Genomic DNA, 24,366 nt, shown 5'->3' on the forward strand with positions numbered 1-24,366 from the left:
AAGACTATTTGGATATTTACTTAGGGCGAATCTAAGAATTGAGTAAAATTACATGGCTGTTCAGCCGATTCATGGTACAAAGTATTAAACCATGTATATGTAAGCAACGTAAAATCATGATGTACGTTATCACTCGAAGTTAACCTCATTTAATCAGTAATTCCATCGTCAAAAATAGATGCAAAAACATTCATGGAACTGCACAAGGCCGTTAATGCAGCTTTTTTGTGGTTTTATCCAATCTGATGTTTTAATAGTTATCAGTTGGCAAAGGGCTACAAAAAATGCTGCAGAGTAATAACATGGTCAGGAATACTCCAAACATGCAGCATACATACTGCCCATCAGTTAAAATATTATTGATGTTAAGAGATCTTTTTGCGTCAAAACTGACGCAATAGATTATAAGTTGGATGATAATGTGTAATGAAAAAAATCAAAAATCATACGACAAAGATCAGGGATTTCCATACGGGTGCCATTGAAAATAACCATAGCTCCTTTCCCGGATTTACGCTTGGTAGCCTTCAGTATGAAACAGAAGACTCCTTTGAATCCGACAGGATTGCTTTAACAATTAACTGGAACTATCCGAAAATGTTCTGCAGGGGGCAAGACTTAGTGCTCAGAGAATGATGACCGACCTAGAATCGACCTTCTTAAAACAACACAACAGGAGACAAATAGGACATAAAACGTAGTTAGTTCTCCATTAATCCCTAAATAGATTCAACTGTTCAATAATCGAGATAAGAGTAAAATTCCTTGATTAGGATAATTTTTTAACTACTAACGAAGAGAGTCTACAAACATAACTATATAAAGATAGTAGAATCATTGAATGGATTTAGGATTCCGTTTCAGTTGTTGAGAGAATGACCTGTAATCCTTTCTCCTTATTTAAAATCATATTAGAGGACATTTTGGGTTAGTCTTAAAAGTATTAACTTTAAGATGAAAAAACTGAGATGCCTCAATTCTTAGTCATTGTAGAGTAAAGCTTTTACTGCAGTTGAAATTCAAAATTGTTGAGTAAAATTGCAACCACTGAAGGAAAAAATTTTTTTTTTAAGTACTTGCTTTACGGTGACACAAAATGTTTAGTATCTCACTGAAATGATAATAGGGAAAACAAATTGAACAACAGTTCATCAAACCTTTGATTTGATGATGGTATGATACGATCCATTATTGTCTGGGTAAAGGTAGACGTCGGGAGATTAATTGTCGCGAACGAACCGCATTAAAAGGAAGAACCGACCGATATTGATGAAAGAGTGGTGCGGTTTGTCGTAATTTTCCGGTAAAATAGCTCGATAAAATGACAAGAGATCACTGACAAAGTCAAAAATTGAACTAAAATCGACCAACTCTTTAGTGTTTCAACCAGTGAGGCGCACCACCAAGAGTGAAACTTTCTGTAAAGACAATGAAAAACACAAGGAGTGAATTATTGAATCCTGTTTAAGGACTTCCTAGTCGAATTTAACTGTTGTGCCAGAATAAAAAACTCATTCAATTTTATTACAATGGCATTAATCTCTCCCATTACTCACAAAAGCTAAATGCTTTCAAATTGCTTTCAAGGATTCTCTATTGATTCTAATCATTTCAGTTCTCAATTTCCGTTTGTTTCAGAATGATTGTGTCAATTTGCTTTTATCAAGTAGTATTTAATGAATATATATACTACGATCTTGGCTCTCTCCATTCTCTCTCCATTCTCTGTCCTTTCATTTTTTTTGAATGATAAAATCAATTCAACTCATAGGTCATGATTACACTCGAAAATTTTTACCATGTTATATGAGTCATCAAAAAAAATTATTTCTAATGATTTGTGATTTTCATAAGTTTCAATTAACTTTATCAAATTATTAGTTACAATTCTTAGAGCTCACTGAAAACTGTTGGAAAGGTATATACTTAGGTAACTAGAGGATACTTATTCTCCATCCCGATGCTGTGAGAATGCGCGTTCCAATTGGCTTTTCCAAATTTCTTTATTTCCATTGATTTATACTTAATTCAATTTCTGTTGAAAATGAGAATGTGAAGACCCGTGTTTATGATCTTCTCTTGGCAGTCTTTGCCTTAGATTGACTTGTTTGTCCTTTCCAAAGTTGAGACTTCAGCAAAAATCGTATTAAAGAACTTTGTCCGGACCAAAGCGCAAATCAACTTGAGAAAAATCCTCTGACATGGTCATTCAATGTCTTCTTCTGGGATACCATTCAATATTTAGGCCCTAGATGATCTTTAACAAAACAACAGAAGGACCGCAATGCTAAACACGGGGGGGAAAAAAATTAAGAAAAATTTGGTTACTTCGTGACGACAAGATCAATATGTATCAGATCCTGCTTGTCAAATCAATTTTCAGAGGAAAGTTAATGGGCACAGCCACTAAATTACTCTGCTTTAATGTGCCGATAAATCAAATTTCTTTAATTAGTGTATTGCTATTTTATCACCAAGAGGCGATACAATAGTGTCAATGACACGTGTTGAGAACATTTCTTCAGTGAATTATATTCAAAAGAAATCTAGATAAGTTTCATGCTGGCGAAGAGTTAAAAAAATTGTAATAAATTAGATGCGTCTTGGTAATATATTAAAACAATCATTTAGCTGAGTTTTCCGTGGAGAGGCACTGGATAGTACACGGATCAAGTGCCCCGATTAAAAAATATACATTATGCATCGTGCGCCATCAAAATTTAAGCTCATAAAATGGATAATATAAGTAAAAAGAAAATCATACGACAAAAGCGAAGGGTTTCCGCCCAAGTTGGTGAAAATAACTTCTGCTGAGTTTTGGATTATAAATTATGAGGCCGTCAGTAACAAATGGAAGACTTTTAAAATACGGACACTTGGTCGATTAACTGGAACCATTCCGTAAATGTGCGGTGGAATTTCTGATGGGAACCAGGCATATATAAACAGAGATTGCTGAACTGACTGGAATCAACCCTTGGAAAACGACAAAACAGGAGAAACACAGGACTTAGAGCGGTTAGTTCAACATTGATCCCTACGAAAACTCAATTGATTCTATAGATTTCTTCAATAATTAGTGAAGAAGGTCTCGGTGATTTGAATTTGATGTGGTTTGAAATAAGTTCAATTTGAGTAATTCTTTTAGAAATAATTAACAGTTAATCGAGAATTAATCTCTTTAGAGTTGAGTGAAAAACTTGAAATCTTTCCTCATAACTTAGAAATATGTTGATCATTTAAGTTGATCCTAAAGTAATGACTTCAGGATACAAAATAAAAACGGAGATAGCTTAGAGTTAAAATTCGTCGATTTGACCTGATGATAGTATGCCAGAAAAAATATTCTTCGCATGTTTATAACGTGCAGTGAATGCAAAATATTTTTCAATTCACCGATGTGAAAATTGAGGAAAAAGTGAACAACTGTTCATCAAACCTTTCATTTGACACCAATAAGATACAATCCAATATTATCTGAGTAGACGTCAGCAACTTAAGATAAACGCTCGCGTTCAAATTATGTTAGAGGAAGAGTTGACCGATATTGATGGAAACAGAGTTGTGCACTTCGGCATGATTTTCCGGTAATGTTGCCCGAAGAAGTGACACAGGTCATTGATGAGGTCAAAATTAACTAACAATGACACATATTTAGCTTATGAACTGACGAGCAACACCATACGCCCAGCTTGCTGTAAACCAATGAAAAACACTTGCGATAAGTTATCGAGTCTTAGTTTAGGACAGAACTTAAAACTTTTTAAGTTTTCTTACAAGTGAAGAAAAATTCATGGATTACTGACACTTCCACGAAATAAAGCTCTTTGATTCTCACACTAACTAAATATCTGCAGTTGGCGGTTCTGGCTACATATTTCAGTAGATATTTCACTCAATGCTTTCTTTAAGATTTTTTTGACTGCTGAAACAAAAAATTTTCTCCTTCATTGAAATGATAGAATTAAGTTCGTCTCTGTTGATTTTCATTTATTCTATCTAAAAATGATTTAATTAGTGGACCTGCTAAGTTATGATTAATCTCTTGAGATCTCCACTAGGTCTTCTTTCAAATTCATTCTTCAACTTCTTTGAGCTCAGTTTTCAGTTAAAACTGTTCTGAGTTTACAATAACTTTTAGTTGAGATAAATTAAATATAACTACAGAATACTTAGTCTCCGTTCGGGTGGCGCAAAAATGCTTCCAGATTTGCTTTTCTAAAATTCCTCGATTCCCTTAGGTTTGCATTAAAATTTCTTTTCTCAACAATTGTAAATTCTTAATTGGATGTAAAGTTCATTAGCTGGTTGAGACTGAGGAGGTACTGCGCTCTAATCATCCTGGTTTTTTATTTTATTATTGCCGATCGTTCCGAGAATAACGTTGTTTCAGGTCTTTTCCAATCTCGAGGTTTTGGGAGGTCAATAAATTCAGGATCTACATCTGTGTCAATGATTGATCAAACTGGCGACCATCCTTTGAAAAGATATTCCAATAATCTAATTCCTCTGGTGCAAAAACATAGTCTTATGGGCTCTAGACTGGCTTTAACAAAACAAAAGGAAAGAAACACGGTGATGCTGAACAGAACAGAAAGAAAAGAAAAAATGAACGAAAAAAAGTTATAATCCAGAGTAAAATCTGATTTAGTTCAAATGAAACAGATGTAATACGTAATAGGTGCTTTTCCAGTCAATTTTTTGTTGTCACTATTGAGAACAATGATAGAGTTACTATGAACTATTCTTTGATGGGCAGATTCATGTATCTTTTATGCAACTACAAAACATCACAATGTACAGCTGCATAAAGCTTGAAAGTGGGTTGTTTTGGAGAAAAAAAAAAAATCCGACGCATAGTTATTAGTTGTCAGCATATGGAGCACACAACTGTAATGTGCTTTAAATGTGTAAGTTACGAAAATAATGAGAATAAAGTTATATCATCCTATACACTTAGGCGTACACTGCACTTTCACTTAAAGCGATAGATCGTGACTGATCAATGAATGATAATATGAAATTAAAAAATCAAACAACAAAGATGAATGGTACATATCTGCTCGCAAGCCGGTGAAAATGGTTACTGCTGAGTTTTGCGGTCTACACTCAGACCTTTGGTATTGATTAAACGATTTTCTTAAATCAGAGAGACTCGGTTTATTCATCAACTGGAACCGTTCCAATTATGTTCAGTAGATTCGGCGGTGGGAGTGAGTCTTAGTGAACCATGTGCGTTGAATGAACTGAAATTGACCCTTGCAGAGCAACAAAACAGGAGAAACACAGGACATACACGGCAGATAATTCAATATTAATCCCTAATAAAATAAAATTGTTCAGATAGAAATCTTCATTTCTACCGGTGGAAAAAGTTTAAAATCTTAGAAATCTTCATTGCTGTTGGTGAAAAAAAAGTTTAAAAACTTACTTTTTCACCAAAGCGTCAAGATAAAAATAAAATATTGCTCGTTCAAAGCTTCATGGTTTAGAGACTTTTCATCGTAACTAGATGATTCAAATCATTTCTGATTCTCCTTAAGATGAGAGTTAGAGATGCGAAACTGAGATAACTCAGGTCTTTAAATCAAAATGTAGTTAAGCGTCAACCACGGTTGAAATTCGAAAATTCGGCATGATGATTGTGATAATGATTCTTCATAAGCTTTCATTCGTACCGTTGACAAAAATTCTTTTGCAGCTCGCTGGAGTGAAAATCGAAATACAAATTAAACAGCAGTGCATCAAACCTCGATTGAACGCCATCAAAACATGATCCAACTTTGCCTGGGTAGAAGTCCTCGACTGACGATTTCTACTTGCACGCAAACCACGTTAGAGGGGGGGGGAAAAAAGAGACCGAAATTCAAGGAAGAACAGTGCTCTGTGACAAATTTCTCGAACATTGCTCGATCAAATGGGAGTAATTGATGAGGTCAACAATGACAATTAAGTGCGCACTCTGTTTCCATACGAACTGATGAGAGAGAACGGAGCACGGATTTCTGTAAAAACAATGATAAATACTTAGAATGAATTACTGAATCTTGGATTAAACCTGTCTAAAAATTTTGGACTTCGCGACTGTGACGAATTGGTATTTGCACAGGATTGTTGCCTTAGCGGCTTAAATTTTTGCTTCCAACAAAAAAATAATAACCTCACATTGCATCTTAAAACTCTGGTCAAAACTCGCTACAAGATATTTCTATTCGATTTTTTTCTCTTGATTCCTTCCTTCCAATACTATTCTTTCAACTTAGTCATTTAATTAATTTCCTTTCTTCATCACAGATGATGAAAACAACAGATCTAATGCAATGCAATTCAACTCAAGACACCTCAGCAATTCTCTCTTTCTCCTTGAGGAAATTTTATGATACCTGTCCTACGGACTTAATAACAGGAATATGGTGGGCTCTCTTGATTATTTTTTACAATTTATGGAGCATCATTCAATTTACTCAAAGTAGGTAGTTAGAGGGAAAAAATTTAATGACTAATGTTCGATACTTAAGTACCACATTTTTCTTTTCCCCGTGAAGGCAGCGATTGACATCTCTGATCATTTGTAATAGCACCATCCAACTTTGACTCCTCGTTAACCATGGGCTCACTATAGGTGCATTGAGGACTAAGTTCATTACAGGCTTTTTCTGCTTTGCCGGTTGTTGGAATTTTCGAGTTTCCATGATGATATTGGATCCGATGAGAGTTACATTGATTCAATCCCGCAGTTTCATGGTGTCTATCATGTTCTCATTATTTGCAGAGGTGTCGTGGGAAAATACAGTTCACGTACGGTTCCTAGGTCCTTGCTCAAATTAACTGGGAGAAAGTCCTACAGCGTCGTGACTCCTTCAGCTTGTTCATTAGACAGCAACTATCGTGTTGTGCTCCAAATGATCTCCAACAAAATAGACACAAAGACGGCACACAAACACAATTTCCAGAAATAATAAAAATGGACGAAAAGAATCGCTTTCCATTTAGAAGTCCAAGAATTAAAAATAAATTATCGTTAATTCTAGTGCTACCAATTTTGGATTCAAATAGTAAGGCACATGATTGGAGTTTTTGAATAAAGCAACATGCGACTCTTTTCCTTTAAGCATCGTCTTGCAATTCTATCATAAAGTATTTACATAAAAATGGTCGTTATTGTGAGCAGATAAATCCACAAGTCTTTCTACTGCGTTACGCTTATACCATAAATTCGGTTTTCGAAGCATCATCCGATTCCAAAGACTGCAAGAAAAGTGCAGAATACAAGGAGAAATAGAACAATACATCCCATGCAATTATGATCCACGTCAACTTTACAGAAATTATTCTAAGGATGCAAGGAGGCTCACAATGCAAATGCCTGTGTGTCTATAGGTTTCCACAAATTTTATGATTCTGCACTATCAATATTATGTTTCATGGTTTGAGAAATGATACTATGAAATGAAATGAAAACAAAAAAAATTCATACGAATGAGATGAAAGTAAAACTCCAGGACTTCTTGAGATCCGCAAATCAAGTTCCTGAGTCTGATGACTTACACTACGGAGACTTCAGTCTTTCACAGAAGACACTTATCATATCACCTCCATAAAAGCTTGATAAATCAATAGAGACCATTCACAAACTAATCAGGGATTTTCGGGTGCAAACAAGGATTCATGGAGCCAACGAACGATACTTGGATCTGGTGCAAGCCCTTATAACAGTACCATAAGAGACACATACGACACATGATCATGATTAGTTAAATACTATCTCTAGAGAAATTCACTTAGCTCAGTAGAATTCTTGAATATACTTCATTGCAAAGTATTTAAAATATTACTTAAGAATCAAAGTCGATCAAATCTTTAAGAATTATTTTTTCTATGACAATTCAGTGAATGATTCACATCAAATCATCACAAAGGTTAAAATTCCGAATCTGAAATATCTCTGACTGAACTGTCAGGATGTAATGTAGCTTCAACTGCAGTCATAATTGACCAAGTTAATTATTATTTCTAGCAAAGAAGCGACTATAGCTCTCTTCGTTAGTTTCCTCTTTGGAATGAACATTAAGCTTCATTAACTCGCTTGAAACAGTATGGAGGGATAAATTGGACAGCAGTTCATCAAACCTTCAATTTACCGCCAATAGCGCGCAATTCCAATTTTGGCCAGGGTGAATGTTTTCAGATGGAGATATTTATTCCCGTACCGACCTCTTTACAGAGAAATACGACCAACATGAACATGGAAGCATGGAATCCGTTTTGACATTATTTCCAATGACATTGCCAGTAATACGATGATAGTCAATGGTGCTTTTAATGAATAAACAAAAATCGACACACTTAAGCGTATTAACCAACGAGGAAGAATACCGAGGACACACCTTCCTGTAAAAGCATGAAAATACTTAGAATGAGTTATTACATCCTACTAAATTATTTTTTTTTCGAAGAGTTGTCAATCATCCAAAATAAAATAATTACTGGACTATTTCAGATTTGTTGCTGGCAAATATTACTTCTTGTTTTGAATATAACTAAATGGAGTTAGATTGTACTTCAGGAAACAAGTCTAAATAATCTATTCTTTAATTTATAAGTCTTCATCTCTCTCTTTGGTCTGCAATGATAAATCAATGAACTTGATCAATGCTCTCTTCGTTTTTTCCCTCTAGAATGATCGATTTAGCTATTGTAGGGGCTCCCGTTTTAAGTTTAACTCCATTGGTCTTTGGTCTGCAATGATAAATAAATGTACTCGATCAATTCTCTCTTTGTTTTCTCCTTCTAGAATGATAAATTCAGCTATTCTAGGGGCTTATGGTGTACCTCCATCTTTCTGACAGATGTTTACTTGCGGCAGTTGCAGGATAAAATACGAACAAATTTTCAATCAAGTCAATTGTGTCATTCCTTGCAATTCTTCTGAATCATTAAAAATGGGATGAAGAGACGAATGGTGAAAAAAAATTTATGTTGATACTCATGTTAGATACTCAAGTTGCTCGATTTCCTTGGCCAGGACTTTCTCCTAATGCCGGCTACACGGTTGACGTCCCTGATCATTTATTACTGCGCCACTTAAGTTTGATTGCTCATTAGCCATGGGTTCAATTGCAGTAATCCTGGTCGTCATTAGTGACAAGCTTTGGCCCCGTTAGCCGCCAAAAGTCATGTTCTTTCCTGTATTCATGTTTAGTCCAATAACCGTGATTTTAGAGTTCTATCCCAGTAAAAATGTGCTGTCCTGCATGTCCTTCATCAATCGCCGCGGTTTTGTGGGAAAATTAAGAAGAGAAATTTTTGCTCTCTGTGGAACCGACTGGATGAAAATTTTCCGACATGATGGCTTTCAATCTTTCTCAGAGAAATTGCATTCCAGGAGTTGTGTCCTAGATGATCTTTGACAAAACACACACAGGCAAGAACACATTGATGATTTAACTATGCCAATATAAAAAATTGGCTACCTTGCTTGGAGAGGTCCAAAAACTAGGGATATTTAATACTTGATACAAGCATAGCCGATTATCGATTAAAACTGTGAGGCGCATCATTGAAATGAATGCATAAAGCAATATACAACGTTCACTTTCTAGGCAATGTATGGCAGTTTAGTACTGCAGTATTCACATTAAAGTGATTGTGATGATGAAAAACCATTCTACAGAATTATATCCAAATAAAGTTTAAACTTCATGATCGCAAAGGCAATTAATAGGATATTACGTTACATGCAGATGTCAACCTTACGGCGGTTTTACACTAGAGCGCCTGAATTGATATGGGTTTTCATAGAGTAATTGATCCTCGAGATCAAATTAAAGGCAGTGACTCAAATAAAATGATACAATGAAATGAAAACAAATTCATACGATTCAGGTGTAGGGTTATCACCAGAAACTCCAAGGGATTCGCAAGTTCGGTTGCTGCGATCGGTTAATTATGTTTGGAAGACTTCAATCTTATACAGAAGACGTTATTCATTTGCAAAAGCTGGATTATTCATATGAAACCAATCACGGGATGTGCGGTTGATTTAAGTGCAAAAAGAGATCCACTGAGCCGAGAACAATGCCCAAAGCGGGTGCAAAACCTTTTTGTAACAATAAAAACAGGAGAAACAAACGACAGAGAATCGAAATTAGATTAACATTAATTCCTAAAGAAATTCAATTTACCTACTGGAATTTTGCATAACAATTTATTACAGAAAATCCAGGAAATATGGTTTTCCAACGATGAGTTCTTCTGAAGGTATATATTCAATTATTCCTTTAACAATAAATTAGTGAAAGACATAGCAAATCACAAAAGTTTAAAAGTTAATACTGAAATATCGCAAGTTTTTAGTTCAGATTGTTATTTTGCTTCTACCAAAATTTAACAGTTAAAACAACTAAATATTCATTTTTTTAGCTTCTTGATAACAGTGAACGTAAAATTAAGTTTTCATTCTCATTTATAAGTAAAAAAAAAAATATTGAACATCAGTTCATCAAACCTCTGGTTGGTGGTCTGTTTTACACAGTCCAGTTTATTTCTAGTGAAAGTCTTCATAGGGAGGATATTTACACGGCCATTCAAACCACATTGTTGAAGACTTATGCCATTTACAGAGGCTCAGTAAGACGATGAGAACCTTCCATGGCATATACAATGGATTCTTGGGAGAGAGTAAGATTCACAGAACCAAGTGCAATGATGGAATTGAGTGCAAACCTTTGTCAATATTAAACCAGAGAAACTAATGACAAAAAGCAAAATTAGTGCAACAACAATCCCTGGAAAAAGTCGGTTAAAGAGCTCGAATTCTGCAGTAATAAAAAGCAACAAATAAATCTACAGTCTTTGAACTTGGCTTGGGACAGTTTCAATCCTTGCAGACTGTTTTTTGAAAAAGTTAGTTTGTTGATTGAAAGACGCACAAAATAAGAAGTTTTTAAACGAAACTTAGAGATCTTGAGTCTCAAAGTCAGAATGCAGTTTCATTTCTAACACAATTGAGATGAAAATATTTCAATTGATATTTAAAAAACAAAGGAATGAGAAAAAAAAATCGACGCATGTTTAGCTTATTTGTGAAGTCAAATATTTTTTAACTCACATAACGACATAAAAGATGACCAAAACGGTATTTCATCAAACCTTGAAAATATCGCCTGGGATGTGCAATCCAATACTTTATGAAAATGCCCTCGGCTGGAGAGCGATAATATTCGCGAACGAATTACGAGAAAAATAAAATGACTCGTCACGGAGAGCAGCGCACTGTGTTACAGTCTTCCCATTTACTTGTCTCATAGAATAATGATTGGCATTGATGAGGTCAATGTTTGAACTGAAATCAACACAACTTCTTGTGTAATCCTACACAGAGACACCGAGAGCACAACTTTCTGTAAAAGCAACGAAAAATTTTTGGGATGAGTTATTTATCACTTCCTGGTTCATGATACTTTTTCAAAAACTACGATGACACTATCAGCATTCAAATTTGAATTACACTACAATGAGCTAAAATTCGCTTTCTCTTGACATAATTTAGATGGTGTTGAAACATAATGCATAAGGTGAACGTCAGCACAAAACATACCATTAACTCTTCAATAATATAAAATGTAATATTTCATATACATCAGTTCAAATCATTCCTCACCGTTCTTCCACCTTTGTCTCTGCTCTTAGGACTAATAAAATACAATCTTACGGTAATACTTATTTTCCACATTGATGCACCACAGATTGACATATATTTTCACAGCCACAATTCATTTCCATTCTGAAGCTTTAACTATTCACTAATCTCTTTCGGTGAATACATGCATTTGCAACCGTTGGAAACAGGAAGATTTCTGTAACAATGCTCACATCAGCAGCAAGACAGGTCTACAAAGCTTCAAATCCCATGTCCTCATGTGAAATAGTATTCAGGCAGTTGTGCTCTAGATAGTCTCTAACAAAGTACGTTTGACAAACTAAGGAGAAGACAGGGTGTTAATGAACAAAATGAACAAAGATAGGAGGAATATTCTGGCTAATTTACATTATTTTAATTATTCCTTTGGATTAAATTGTTGCGTAAGCAAGTTACTATATTAGAAAGGTAGAGTAAACTTAAACCGCAGAAAAGCTTTTGAATTGGTGTCTAGTTTAGCTTCTACCATTACTGAAATTAGCTCTCTGTTACAAACATTCAACAAGAGAAAGGAGAAGAACTCCATGCAAGTTTCCTTGGACAGGAAGTGAGTGACTTTCAAATTTTCCATAACTTGACAGTAATAGGAAGAATAAATGTGATGATAGTTGATCAAACCTTTCACTTATCGCCTAGAATACACAATCCAATGTTCTGCCGGTGGACCTTAAATTAGTGCAGTTTGAATTTCATGAGTAATCACATGACGGTCAGAGACGGGCGAGACTCAGGAGAAAAAGGTGAAGCAATTAAAGGTAGATTCATGCTTTGCAGACTTCACTGTCATATCAAGGATCCTCTCCAGTTACCGTGGCTTTACCGATCAGATAGTCATTCACACGTAATTAGGTTAAAAATGAGGCTGAACGATTCAAGCGTGATGACAAAGTCAAGTGCAAAACCTTGTGTAACAGTACAACAGGAGAAACATACGACATATAACCATGATTAGTGCAACAATCATCCCAGCAGATAGTCCAACTATATTTTAGAATTCTTTAAAACAATTAGTTACGGACATTATACACCCCTTCAAAACATCCAGGTACTGCAATCTCTACGGATAAATTCTGAGTGGTTAATTTTGAAAAAGAAAGATACAACAAATTGAAGATATTCAAACTGAAATAGCTGAAGTATAGTCAAAGTGTAGTTAAAGCTATAGCTAAAAATTAAGTTTTTAAGTTGAAGATTATCATTTTATACAAGAAGGGAACTACGTCTCTATACATCAACTTCCATAAGTAGAAAATAATATATATATTGACTCATTCAAAGGCAACGCAAAGGAAAAATTTAACAGTAGTTCACCAAACCTCTGATTAAACAGATGTAACACACGATCCAATATTATTCCAGTATACGTCTTCTAATGTAGGCAATTTACATTGGCACATAAACCACATTTAGAGGAAAATATCAGGATTGGACGGCTAGATGCGATTCATTTTGCAATAAATTTCTCAAATAATTGCCGCAAAATGTTCATGATAAAGGTCAACAACTGAACTAGAACCAACAAAACTTCGTGCAGTGACTGAAAATGAAGAACACCAGAGCAAAATTTTCTATATAAGCAATGAAAAATACTTGCGACTAGTTACGGACTACAGTTTTCTGATTATTCAACTTATTTCACTTTTGTCCGAGCACATTTCTTCTCAACTCAAAAATTGGTTTTTATTCCGATCTAAGTGGCCTAAAAAAAGCATTTTAAGGCACATGTAAATGCGAATTCGTCCTTCAGTTCTTTCAGATGATGATAAATCCCATCTCTGTGTCATCAATCATCAAGTCTACTCAAGCCACTTTGTGCCACATCGTTTATCACTTCTGTAACAATTAATCGGATTTCGCATGTACAATTATGGATATTTATAGAATTTAATCAAACAGATTGATCATGTACAATTATGGATATTTGTAGAATTTAATCAAACAGATTGATCATTTCTTACTCTTAAAAAATTTTTACATGGATAACTTTATTGGAGTGATTAAAAATTCTTACGACCAAAAGTATTTTCCGAACTGATAGCTGAGTTAGACATATTTCTTAATATGGGCTCTCTTTGGATTGCATCTTTGGAAAATGTTGAACTGCAGAAGAATTTAATGGCGTCAACTCTGATAAGCAGGAACTATTGCCAAGATCACTCCCAAGACCTCTGAAAAGACTGCATTCGAACAATTGTGCTCTAGATGATCTTCAACAAAAAAAGTTGACAAAAACAGGGACGAACATGGTTATAATGGAGGCGTAATAAAATAGGATTTTATGATTATTTAAGCTTGGAGATTTCCATGAACTTCTTGTGGTAAAGGGAACTTGTGCAACTAATTTAGAGGTTACGGAGATAGTTACAGTGAAGAAATGACTAGGAATACAAATTGATTATCTCAGTCTTTTCATACTAGCATTCAGTAATTGCTGTACAATAAAAATATGGTTGTTACACTGCCTAAGGCAGTTGAAATACCTTTTCATAAATTATAACACTTCCAAATAAAGCTTCACACTGAGAACATAATCTTCCTACGATATTCTTTGAATAATGCGCAAGATATTGGAATGGCAAAATATATTAACAGCTTTAAAGCATGCAATTGTGATGCATCTCAGGTTTTTCACGTTAACACGCTCACGCTATCAATAAAAGGTGAATTACTCAGAAAAGACAAGAAAGAGACCATTTGAACCAGACAAATAGAAGCAACGATTGATAGGTTTAATATTGATATGAAATGAGATAAGTTCATACGACTAAGATGAGGGTTTTTGCCAGGGACTCCATATAAGTTTGCACATCCAATAGCTGAGTTTTTGATCTACGCTTGAAAGACTTTGTTATCATACAGAAGACACTTTCCAATGATGTTAGCTTGGTTAATCGACTGAACGCATTCACAAGATATGCAGCAGATTCTCTAATGCTAACAAGACTTTACAGAACTAGCACCAATGACTGAATCAAGTGCAAACCTACTTGAACAATAAAATAGGAGAAACACGACACAAAGCATAATTAGTGCAACAAAAATCCTTGAAAATTACTTCCCTTATGGAATTTTTCGATACAAAGCATCTAAGAGCATATATAATTTACATTCTCAGCTAATTTACTGACGATTCTTCTCACAAATAATTGGATAACTAACCTCTGGGGAGCATAAAAGTAGATGCCCCAAAACCAATGAAATTGCTATGAATACAAAAGATTGAATCCTTCCAGCATTTTAATGCGATATCATAATTGAGATGTCATAAAAATAATCAAAATGGACAATGCCGTTAAAAAAGGGCTTTCTTCATGTTTCTTTCAGATCGATTCTAACACACTTTGAGTGATACATCAAAACATGAAAAAAATTTAACTGAATGAACATACAGGAGAGAAAGTATGCAGGTTGCGCTTTGCTTGCGCCTCCGTCTCACACTCAAACTCAATCAGTAAGCAGCGCAAGAGGTAAGAAAGAATGCATATTTGTACAGGTTACCTTCAGTTTCATGACCCTAGGCCATCAAAATTACAGTGTTAAGTTGTATGATTGAACGATACCATAAAATGATAAGAAATTCATGCGCCACGGGAGAGAAGTTTTCACCAGGGAGCCAGTGAAAATCAATATTGCAGTTTTTTTCCGATTTAAACTTGCAAGCATTCCATATCATACATAGGACCTTTCCCTTTGTGATATATTCAGTTATCCAGTGGCAACCATTCATAAGATGAGAAGTGAATTTTCTGGTGGACACAAGGCTTACAGAACCATACGCGTACCTTTTAAAGCGACAAAACAGGAGAAACACACAACATAAAACGTATTAAGTGCAACTAATTGCTTTATGGCGTTAAGATTTAAGATTTTGTATTGCAGGTAAGTTAATTGTTTCAGTAAAGACGTAAATTCCGAAGAGATTAGAACGACAAGATTGAAATACATCAAGTCTTGGAAACAAAACGATAAACTTTCATGACAATAAAATTCAGCAATTTCATTTCATTCAAAGAAAAAGAACTCTGAAGTTTTCGCTTCATGGACGGTGTGAAATGTGTTCAAAAATTTAACACTGTAAAAATTAGCAAAAAAAAGCTTTTCATTTAAAATCACATTCAAGTGATAGCAGAGGTATTTTTTTTAATAAAACTGTTTGTAAAGCACTTAAAAAATGCAGCAGAATATTGTTATGTTGAGGAAAATTTGAAATGTGCCGTCATCTGATGCTGCAGAGTAGCATTTAAATTAAGTCATCTGAGATGTATTATTGAAAAAAGGAAAACAGGGTGCGCACTGTTGCACATACCCAAATTTTCACAGGTTACCTTCAGTTGAGTGATTCTGAGCTATCAAAATCAGAACATTATTCTTTGTTTGGAATAATGCTATGAAATGAAAACCAATTCATACAACAAGGGCGAAGAATTTTTGCCGAGGAATCCATGAGGATCATCAATGCTGAGATTTGTGATAAACACATGGAAGCCTTGAGTTCTTGGCCTGACTGCCCGTGAGATTAGCGAGGCTTAAACGGCGCGTGGGACCATTTACATGGCAAGCAGCAGATACTTTGGTTGGAATAAGGATTACCGAGTCGAAAACGAGAAATGAACGCATTGCAGTCCTTTCTGAACAATAAACATGAGAAAACGACATAAAGCGTAATGAGTTCAAAGTTAATCCCTAGAAAAGTATGATGAAGTTAGTGAAATTTTACAGCACAATTAGTTGAAGAAAACTGGTGATCGTGCTTTAAAACTTAGAATTACTATTATAATAATTCTAGACTGATCCTCTTCAGTTAAAAAAATTCAGAGGTGTAGGTAAAACTACAAAATATTATAATTACGGTAACTCCGGATTGTTCTGCTTGAGTTAATTTTGTTACATCAAAAATCCACACAATTTTTCAGGCTGAGATAAAATGAACACTCCATATCACGAACAGCCTTAGAAGAAAGACGTTTAGCTTCCATTGCAACAAAATTTTATAAATTTGATGCGATGATGCCTCTCTAGCGGCGGAAAGAAATCAAAATCTTTGGACTTAGGTTCTAACTTCAAATCAAACAGCAAACACTTTTTAATTCACTCGACAGCGACATGTAAGACAAATTGAAAGGCAGTTCATGGAAAAAACTACCTGTACCAAACCTTTGAGTTAACCTCCGTAGTGTCAAGTCCAATACTTTTTCAGTTGATGTATCAACTTTATGGGTATTTAAGTCACATTCCAAGCAGTTTAAGGGGAAAAGTCAACTAGATTGATGATGATGTGTGGTAATTTTCCAAAATCATAGCTCGAAAAATGACACTGATGCCACCGATAATGGAACAAAAATCAACACAGCTTCGTGTATTAACAAACAACGAAGAACACCAAGAGCACAACCTTCTGTAAAAGCAACAAAAAACTTGATTACCGATTTTTCTTCTCAGTTTAAAAGAACTTCAATGACTAGTACATTTGAACTTGTGGCAAAAAAAAAAAAAAAAAATTCTGCAATTGAAGAAAAAAATAAACCTTGATTTATAAATTAGCCAGAGTGGCCAGAGGTAAATCGTGAATATAAACCAATGACAGTTTTAATCATACACAAGTTATCAATTTCTTTACTTGATCTGATTATTTCTTACCATTATAGGAGCTTTGCTGTTGTGACTCATCAGAAATAGTCGAATTTTTATGCCCGTAATATTTTCCTACTGGTGGTGACTGAGTTCCTTGATAAAATTGGCTCAATCTCAACAGTTCTTTTCTGTTACATCTCATACAGGGGCAAAATGTGCGTTTGTATTCACATACGCTGGAAGAATATCCTCTCAAATCCTTGACATCTCGATCGATGGCATTGAATTAGTTGTGCTCTAGATGATCTCCAACAAAATATAAGCAACAAAATAAGGGAGAAACATGGTCATTATGAAAATTAATGTACAATCTTCAAGTTGTCCGCCGGCTTAGATAGGTCTAAGAGAGCTGCTTCAGACTTATAGAGAATCGGATAATCTTGAAATAATTGTTGCACTGATAGTTAATAAAATGGCTAACGAGCCTGTGTGCTGCTACTTGTACAGATTGAACGGCCCTTTCAGCAATACGTGAAAATACAGATAAAACATTTCAGTTGAAACATAACAGACAAGATGCATAACTCCCGTAAATACATGTAAAAATCTTAAAAAATAAGATTAACAAGGAACACAGTATTCAAGTAGTTCATAGAATTATACATAAAAATTCTGACATGTCATGATAAAACTAAAAATCTTACATCTATTTGAAACAAAAAATTGAAACAGAGCATGATTAGCTCTCTTCACGATATTGACTAGAGGCAATTAGGTACAGATTGAACTTGGGGAAAACACCCAACCTGAATAAAAATATGGATTATCTGAAGCATTTTGCAAGTGGAATGTAGGATTTTGCTTAAAGAAGGAGAAGCAGTAATCAAATATACATACCAGTGAAGGTAAAGCAAACGAGATCATAAACATTGAAGTAATGGATTTTGAATGAATAATTAGCTCGTCTTTGATGGTAGCTGGGTAACATAATTATGAAGTTCTGGCGAGGAAAAATTAGCAGATACTTGGTCCTTTAGGTATTCACTAATGAAAAAGCAAACTTCAACACACAGCTATAGCTACTAAAACACTCCCACTTAAGCAGAGAGTTACATGAGAGTCAAAAAATGACATTCAATTAAAGCCTGAAATTCTTATATTGAAATCATGGTATCTTTCAGGTAGGCTTTTAAGTGCTTGATTGGAATATGTACTTGTGAGAAAATTAGTTGAGGATACTAAACAAGATTCCAACTGTTACAGATTTTAGGATTAAATAATGACGGAGTTGGGTACTCAGTGAAGATCTGTATCATTTAAAATATTGTGAAGTGACCTCAACTAATTATCTAATCATTTTCCTCTTACTATAACTGATGAATGAAATGGTCTGATACAAGTCAGGGGTGGAAACTCTATTATCCAAGCAATTTTTCTTGCTAATAATTTGTACAATCATCTCACCAGCATTGTTGGGCAACGCTCTCCTACTTACTTCTGTTCTTAGCCCTTCCATTGCTCTCTCTAAATTGCAAACATCTAAATGCTCTTTCCAAGTTGCATTGCGTTCAAGTATTTTCTTCTCTTTCTAAGAGGTAACCTAACATATGAAGTATGATTCTCTCCACCCCTGATAGGAAAATTGGAAGTAAACGATTTACCAGTATTGAAGACAGCATCACATCCAAGAGCCGCTGAACTTTCGGTATGATATAAACGACGAGACTTTAATAATAGTTAAACTATGGGCAATAAAAACCATGAAAACGAATTCTTGTTAGGAGTCGCTTTGAACTCAGAGCTATGGAAACGGAGACAAAAGACAACACTAATGTTGAGTCGCTTTGTCCATCACCCGTGAGTTTTCTGCGGCTGGCGACCATCTTTCTTCTCCCCACAAGCCAACTTTAGCTGGACGAGCGCAACTCACCCAGCTTTTATGAGATGCTCGGCTGTGGAAAGCATCTGTGAAAAGGCAAGTTCATAAATGACTTTTGTGCTCAAAGCAATCCCCCCCCATCAACCCAAATTACAGGCAACAGCATTTCAATTTCTCTTCATTAACATTTTTAGTAAATATATGCATTGTCTCCGGCGAAGTGCCTACAAATTCTTACGAAGTGTTACTTAAAAATGAATGGGGCCAGGAGATATTACAAATCCTTGTTTTTCTTCAGAGAAATAAATCCTAATTCATCAGGAAATTTTGCAACAAACTAAGTTAACCAATACTAAGATAGATTCAAAGAATTCAAATATTTCATTGCAGTAATGAGTGAAAGCAAATTTTAACTTCAGGAGAAAGTTGAAGCAAAAATTGTACACATTTCTAACTAATTGAAATGGAATTTTTAGTTTTTGAACTTATCACAGTTGAAGTGAAGAGTCCGTCTAAATTATTCCTTCACGTACTGGGGAGGAGAAAACTCTCTCACTGAGTTAATGTTGATACTCTCTACACTTAACTACAGGATAAATTGATAGGAGGAAAGTCATCTTAAAGCTGAATCCATGAATGCTATTGCAACTATGATACATAATTCAGGCAGGTTATGGCAAACTTAGTTTCCTGCTAGTCAGCCAGTTCCTGATTACTCAAGGTCAAAAACTAAAGCTGGTTCTTGAGCTTAGTATCAGATTTCATTGAGCTAAGGCACTACATCTTTTTCAATCGGGACCTTTACACACATAAGGAAATTGTAGTATTATTTGGTCAAGGAAATAAATTGATGATTCACAGAATCTGGCATAAAAAACCACAGATCCAACCTTTCTTCACTGTATCAACCAAATGAGGTCACTATTTTAAAAACTCTCTTTTGGCTCACATTACAGGAAAGTGTACCACCATGTCATCTGTAGTGAAAAAAGTGAAAGTTCTGATTAAAAATTATCTAGCACCTTAGCTCAAATCAATTTAATACTGGTGTCAAGATTGCTACAAAATGAACATTTCAGAACAGTCCTGGCAGGCTTTTGAAAGAATAACAATGAGACTTAAATCGTTTTGAAGTTGGGAAAATTTGATTTTTCAATGAGAAGCGCTGACGCAACATTGCTGACAAAAATAGAGGCAAAACAAAGATTTTTACATGGAGCAGCTGCACATTGTTTGATTACATTATGCAGAAAGTGTATTTTTAGAAAAAGACGACTTAAATCATTTTTCAAATGAAATATTCAGTATGAAAAAATATCGATCTAAAAATGAGAACAAAATTGGGGAGAGGGAAAAGCTTATCAAGCCCTTGTTTCTAACGCAATGAAACAGCGATGGCAAAAATTTCTTGACACAAGAAAAAATGACATAGTAAAAATTTTAGCAATAAAATCGACAGTTGATGATTCTAAAACTGAAAAGAGCTCCGAGCAGACTTTGAAGAGCGAATGTTCTGATTGAATGGTGGCAGAGGTGAGACAGCTAAATGGAGAAGTCTCTATGAATCAACAACACAAGCTTGGTTTTCACAATCCAAAAATGGGTCATGAATGCATTGTTGAGTGTTGCAAATCAAATTTGAGGGGCAAGTTTTGATCAACATCTAACACAGGCAGCGGTTCATGGAACATTTATTCAATAGTCTGTTCGTGACTTGTCTTGATCAAAAAGAAGCAGCACCGCTTGGTTTTACTTGACAACACTCAACAGTTGCATTAATGACCCATTGCATTTTACTCATGGAAACCAAGCCATTCAGCCACAATAGCCCAATGCAATGCCAATACAATACTTCCATGCTAACACCAAGTTTGTTAATCGACATATTTAGTATTGCAGGAAAATTAAGGTCATCATTTTTTAACTTCAACTAAATCAGAATAAGTATGGTAGATTTAGTCTCAATAAACAAATTCATCAACTAACTAAGCGTTATGTCCAAGTAAAACTTTGACAAAGCACTGGGCAGATGAGAGCGTTGAGGTGACTTCAGGATATATTGAAAACTGTTCGTTCAGAATGGCTGGCACTGGCTGTCACCAATGAACTTACAAACAAGAGGAAAAAAACCCGTGGCAACCAAAAAGGATCATAAGAAAATGATACAAACAACATTGAAACATCAGATTTATGGTTTTAAATTCAACAAGAAAATTAACTAACATTGATTTCATGCTTCTGACAAACTTTCTAAAGTGAAAGATTCGTCGAGTGCCCATGAAAGATGGATATTCTACTTCCAGCAATATTTAAAAAAAACCATAGATCCGATATTCACCATAGTAAATAAAAAGCTCTACTTACTTTTGATTGTTGACTTGTTTGATATGATGGAATACATTTATGATATCTCGAATCCTCATGGGTGCCTCTTCAACTTTTGAGGCAAGACACAGGCAACCCATAGCAGTTGTTTCCATTGGGTTCTTGATAAACGATTTGGAATAATAAAATCGTTGGAATAAAACTTGGCCTGTCGCCATTGCAACCTGGAAAAGAAATCAAATGATCAATTTAGGCATAAGAGGTTTCAGGAGGAAAATAACAACACAATACGTACAAATTTATTGGGGTAGTTAACAGAAAATTAAACTTCAGAGACAAACAGGATGACAAGTTTCATAGGATTAAAACATTCCTTAACTTCCCAAAGGATTCTTAGTGAGGGGTAATTGGCAGGAATTCTGATACAATTACAGATACACACATATATTTTCTTTCAGTTGTTATTATTATCATTATCATCATTACTTCGTATTTTTATGGATATTTATTGATTATATTATTCATAAGAGGTGTTGTACTCAGTTCTATTAGCTTATAGGTGTGGTGTAATTATTATTGAGAAAGTTACTAGACCTCGCGCATCGGATGTTGAGACAAACGTCGAAGTATTGTTTATGCAATTCCTACTTAGAATTCCTGGCCATTGGAGAATACGTGTGAGAGTGTGTGAGTAATATCTCCCAAGAACAAAGGGAAGCCGCCGGGCTACGTTTGGCGGGTTGCATGCGTTTCCCGGTTAACTGCCGTATAGTGACATGCATTTAATACTTTTTTCCTTAATTTAAAATGTGATTCTGCCGAAAAAATTTGTTTCTTTTGATAAAGCTTACCAAAATATTCAACTGAAAATATCACGCCCAGAATAAATTCACTTTCTCATATAAAAAAATCAACTTTTATAAGTCCTCCGCTATACGATCCCATGTGTTTTCGGGAGTTACGAACATTTAACCTTAAACCCATGGCCAGGTATGGTTAGATGGTATTGGTTTATGTCACCATTCACCAGTGGTGCCACCTGACTAAATGTATTAACCTGTTGAGTGATGCGAATTCTAAGCTAATCGGAGATTGACGGTTGTCTCAACATACGATGCGCGAGCTCTGGAGCTTGTAGATTTTAATCAAGTTTTATTTGAGTGCTGCTGCTGGCAATTATATTTACTCAAATAAATGAATATAACCAATCATTAACGATTTAAGGCTAATCTTTTCTTTCCTCAAATCTACACTATGTGAACAGGTTGCAGCAATTCATGTGAGATTCGTTTTCCGCCCTAGGGCAGTCTTACCTTGCTCACTGTAAATTAAGGTCTCTGTCTAGATTACAATCCATACCTAAGAGACAGCCTAAAACCAATACCACCTATCCGTACCTGGTTATGGTTCAAGGTTAAGAGGTCGCAACTACGGAGGACACACAGGATCAAATAGGAAGGAATTGATTTAAAACGTGAAAAGTCATTAAATGTAGAGTCCCTTTACACTGAGAGTCAAGACAATTTGAATCCATTTCTGATTGGTTCCCGTATTTTAGGCCTCCACAGTGTCACAAACGGGAATAAAGATTACATTTTCACCAATTGCAAAGATTATAATCTGGAATGGACCAGGGAATTACGGGTTCGGCAAGGAACAAACGGAATGAGAGGAGGAACGGAGAAAGGCATTTGAGAATGGGCCGATCAAAGATTACGAAAAACGTTCAATTTCTGTAATCTTCATTCCCGTTTGTGACATCCATGAGCCGAATTGTCTTGACTCTCAGTATAAAGGGACTCTAATTAAATGCAAAGGAAAAAATATCTTCGGAAAGTCCAAAATAAGGTAAACCGAATGAGCTACATTTCCATGGCGGAAGCACGTTTCAATTTAAGAAAAACTATTGAATACTGTGACTGGAGTACACTGGGGTGATCGTTGAGGGGAAACTTATTAAGGGAGGGGGGGGGGGGGGATCGCACCCGCTCATCGTCCCTATAGGTTTTTTAATTTACATCTGCAGCTATTGCTAACGCGCTCTCGCACGATTTCGCCAGGAATGCTAAGTAGGAATTGCTCAAATTCAGCTCAGGGATACAAAGCAGACAAGTGAAAGAGATCAGACCTTGAATTATGCATTTGAAAAATGATTCAACATTCTGAAGTGCTCAGTTGATCTTGATGGGTTACAAAATCAGACAGTTTGCATGCAATATAGAATGAGGAACTAAAGTTTCTAGCTCATCCATAGAAGCACCTATTAGCGTAGGGAAACTGGAGGCGCTTATAGTGTCTCTATCTATGCATTGAACCTAAAGTTCTCAATGGCTAAATGTGATCCAAATACACTTTACAAACTCAAGGATGAGTACGGTCGTCTCTTTCCAACTGGTTTCAAGGTCACCAGATATGGGTTCCAAGTATACAAGATTCCAACTAGTAAGAATTAGAAAATTGGTTTCTCATCCTGTGTCAAAAATGCACCTTCCCGTTGTAGTAGTGCTGGAGATTTTAGACACTACATGGTCCAGAAATCAACCACTATAGGTATGAGTGAAATTTGGAAGTGATGGAGATGGATCAAAATGGCCGCTGTGAAAGTGGGACACTCGATACTTGCTACCACATATACATGGTAAACTCAGTAAAATACGTACATGGGTGTATGATACTAAATATTTCAAGAAAGTATAGGGCAGATAACACTTAAAAATCCACAGAAAAGAAACACCAGGCTATAAATAGTCAAGGGACATTCAAATGACCTACAATGACTTCACACATTCTAGAACAATGGTCGACATGGAGGCAGCAGGTTTGATCATGGAAGAGCAGTAATGACGAAAAATTATCACACTGAGCGTACCACAGTAGAAAAGAAGCTTAA

At 35.3% G+C, this 24,366-nt stretch overlaps 1 protein-coding gene and 1 long non-coding RNA gene across 2 annotated transcripts in view; both read right to left on the reverse strand.

The window, feature by feature from the left end:
* LOC109038612 (cyclin-L2) overlaps positions 1–24,366 on the reverse strand; it is a 40,660-nt gene that overhangs the window by 15,786 nt on the left and 508 nt on the right. Inside the window, exon 2 of the mRNA XM_019053716.2 lies at positions 21,516–21,700. Within this exon, the coding sequence (XP_018909261.2) occupies positions 21,516–21,700 (185 nt within the window). The remainder of the gene's footprint in view (positions 1–21,515; positions 21,701–24,366) is intronic.
* LOC140224909 (uncharacterized) lies at positions 15,886–18,927 on the reverse strand. The gene is made up of 2 exons (XR_011900120.1): positions 17,339–18,927; positions 15,886–17,096 (listed from the first exon to the last, which is right to left on the reverse strand). It is a non-coding gene; the product is annotated as an uncharacterized lncRNA (long non-coding RNA).

Source organism: Bemisia tabaci, chromosome 6 (assembly GCF_918797505.1).
Source record: "Bemisia tabaci chromosome 6, PGI_BMITA_v3".
Lineage (NCBI taxonomy): Eukaryota > Metazoa > Arthropoda > Insecta > Hemiptera > Aleyrodidae > Bemisia > Bemisia tabaci.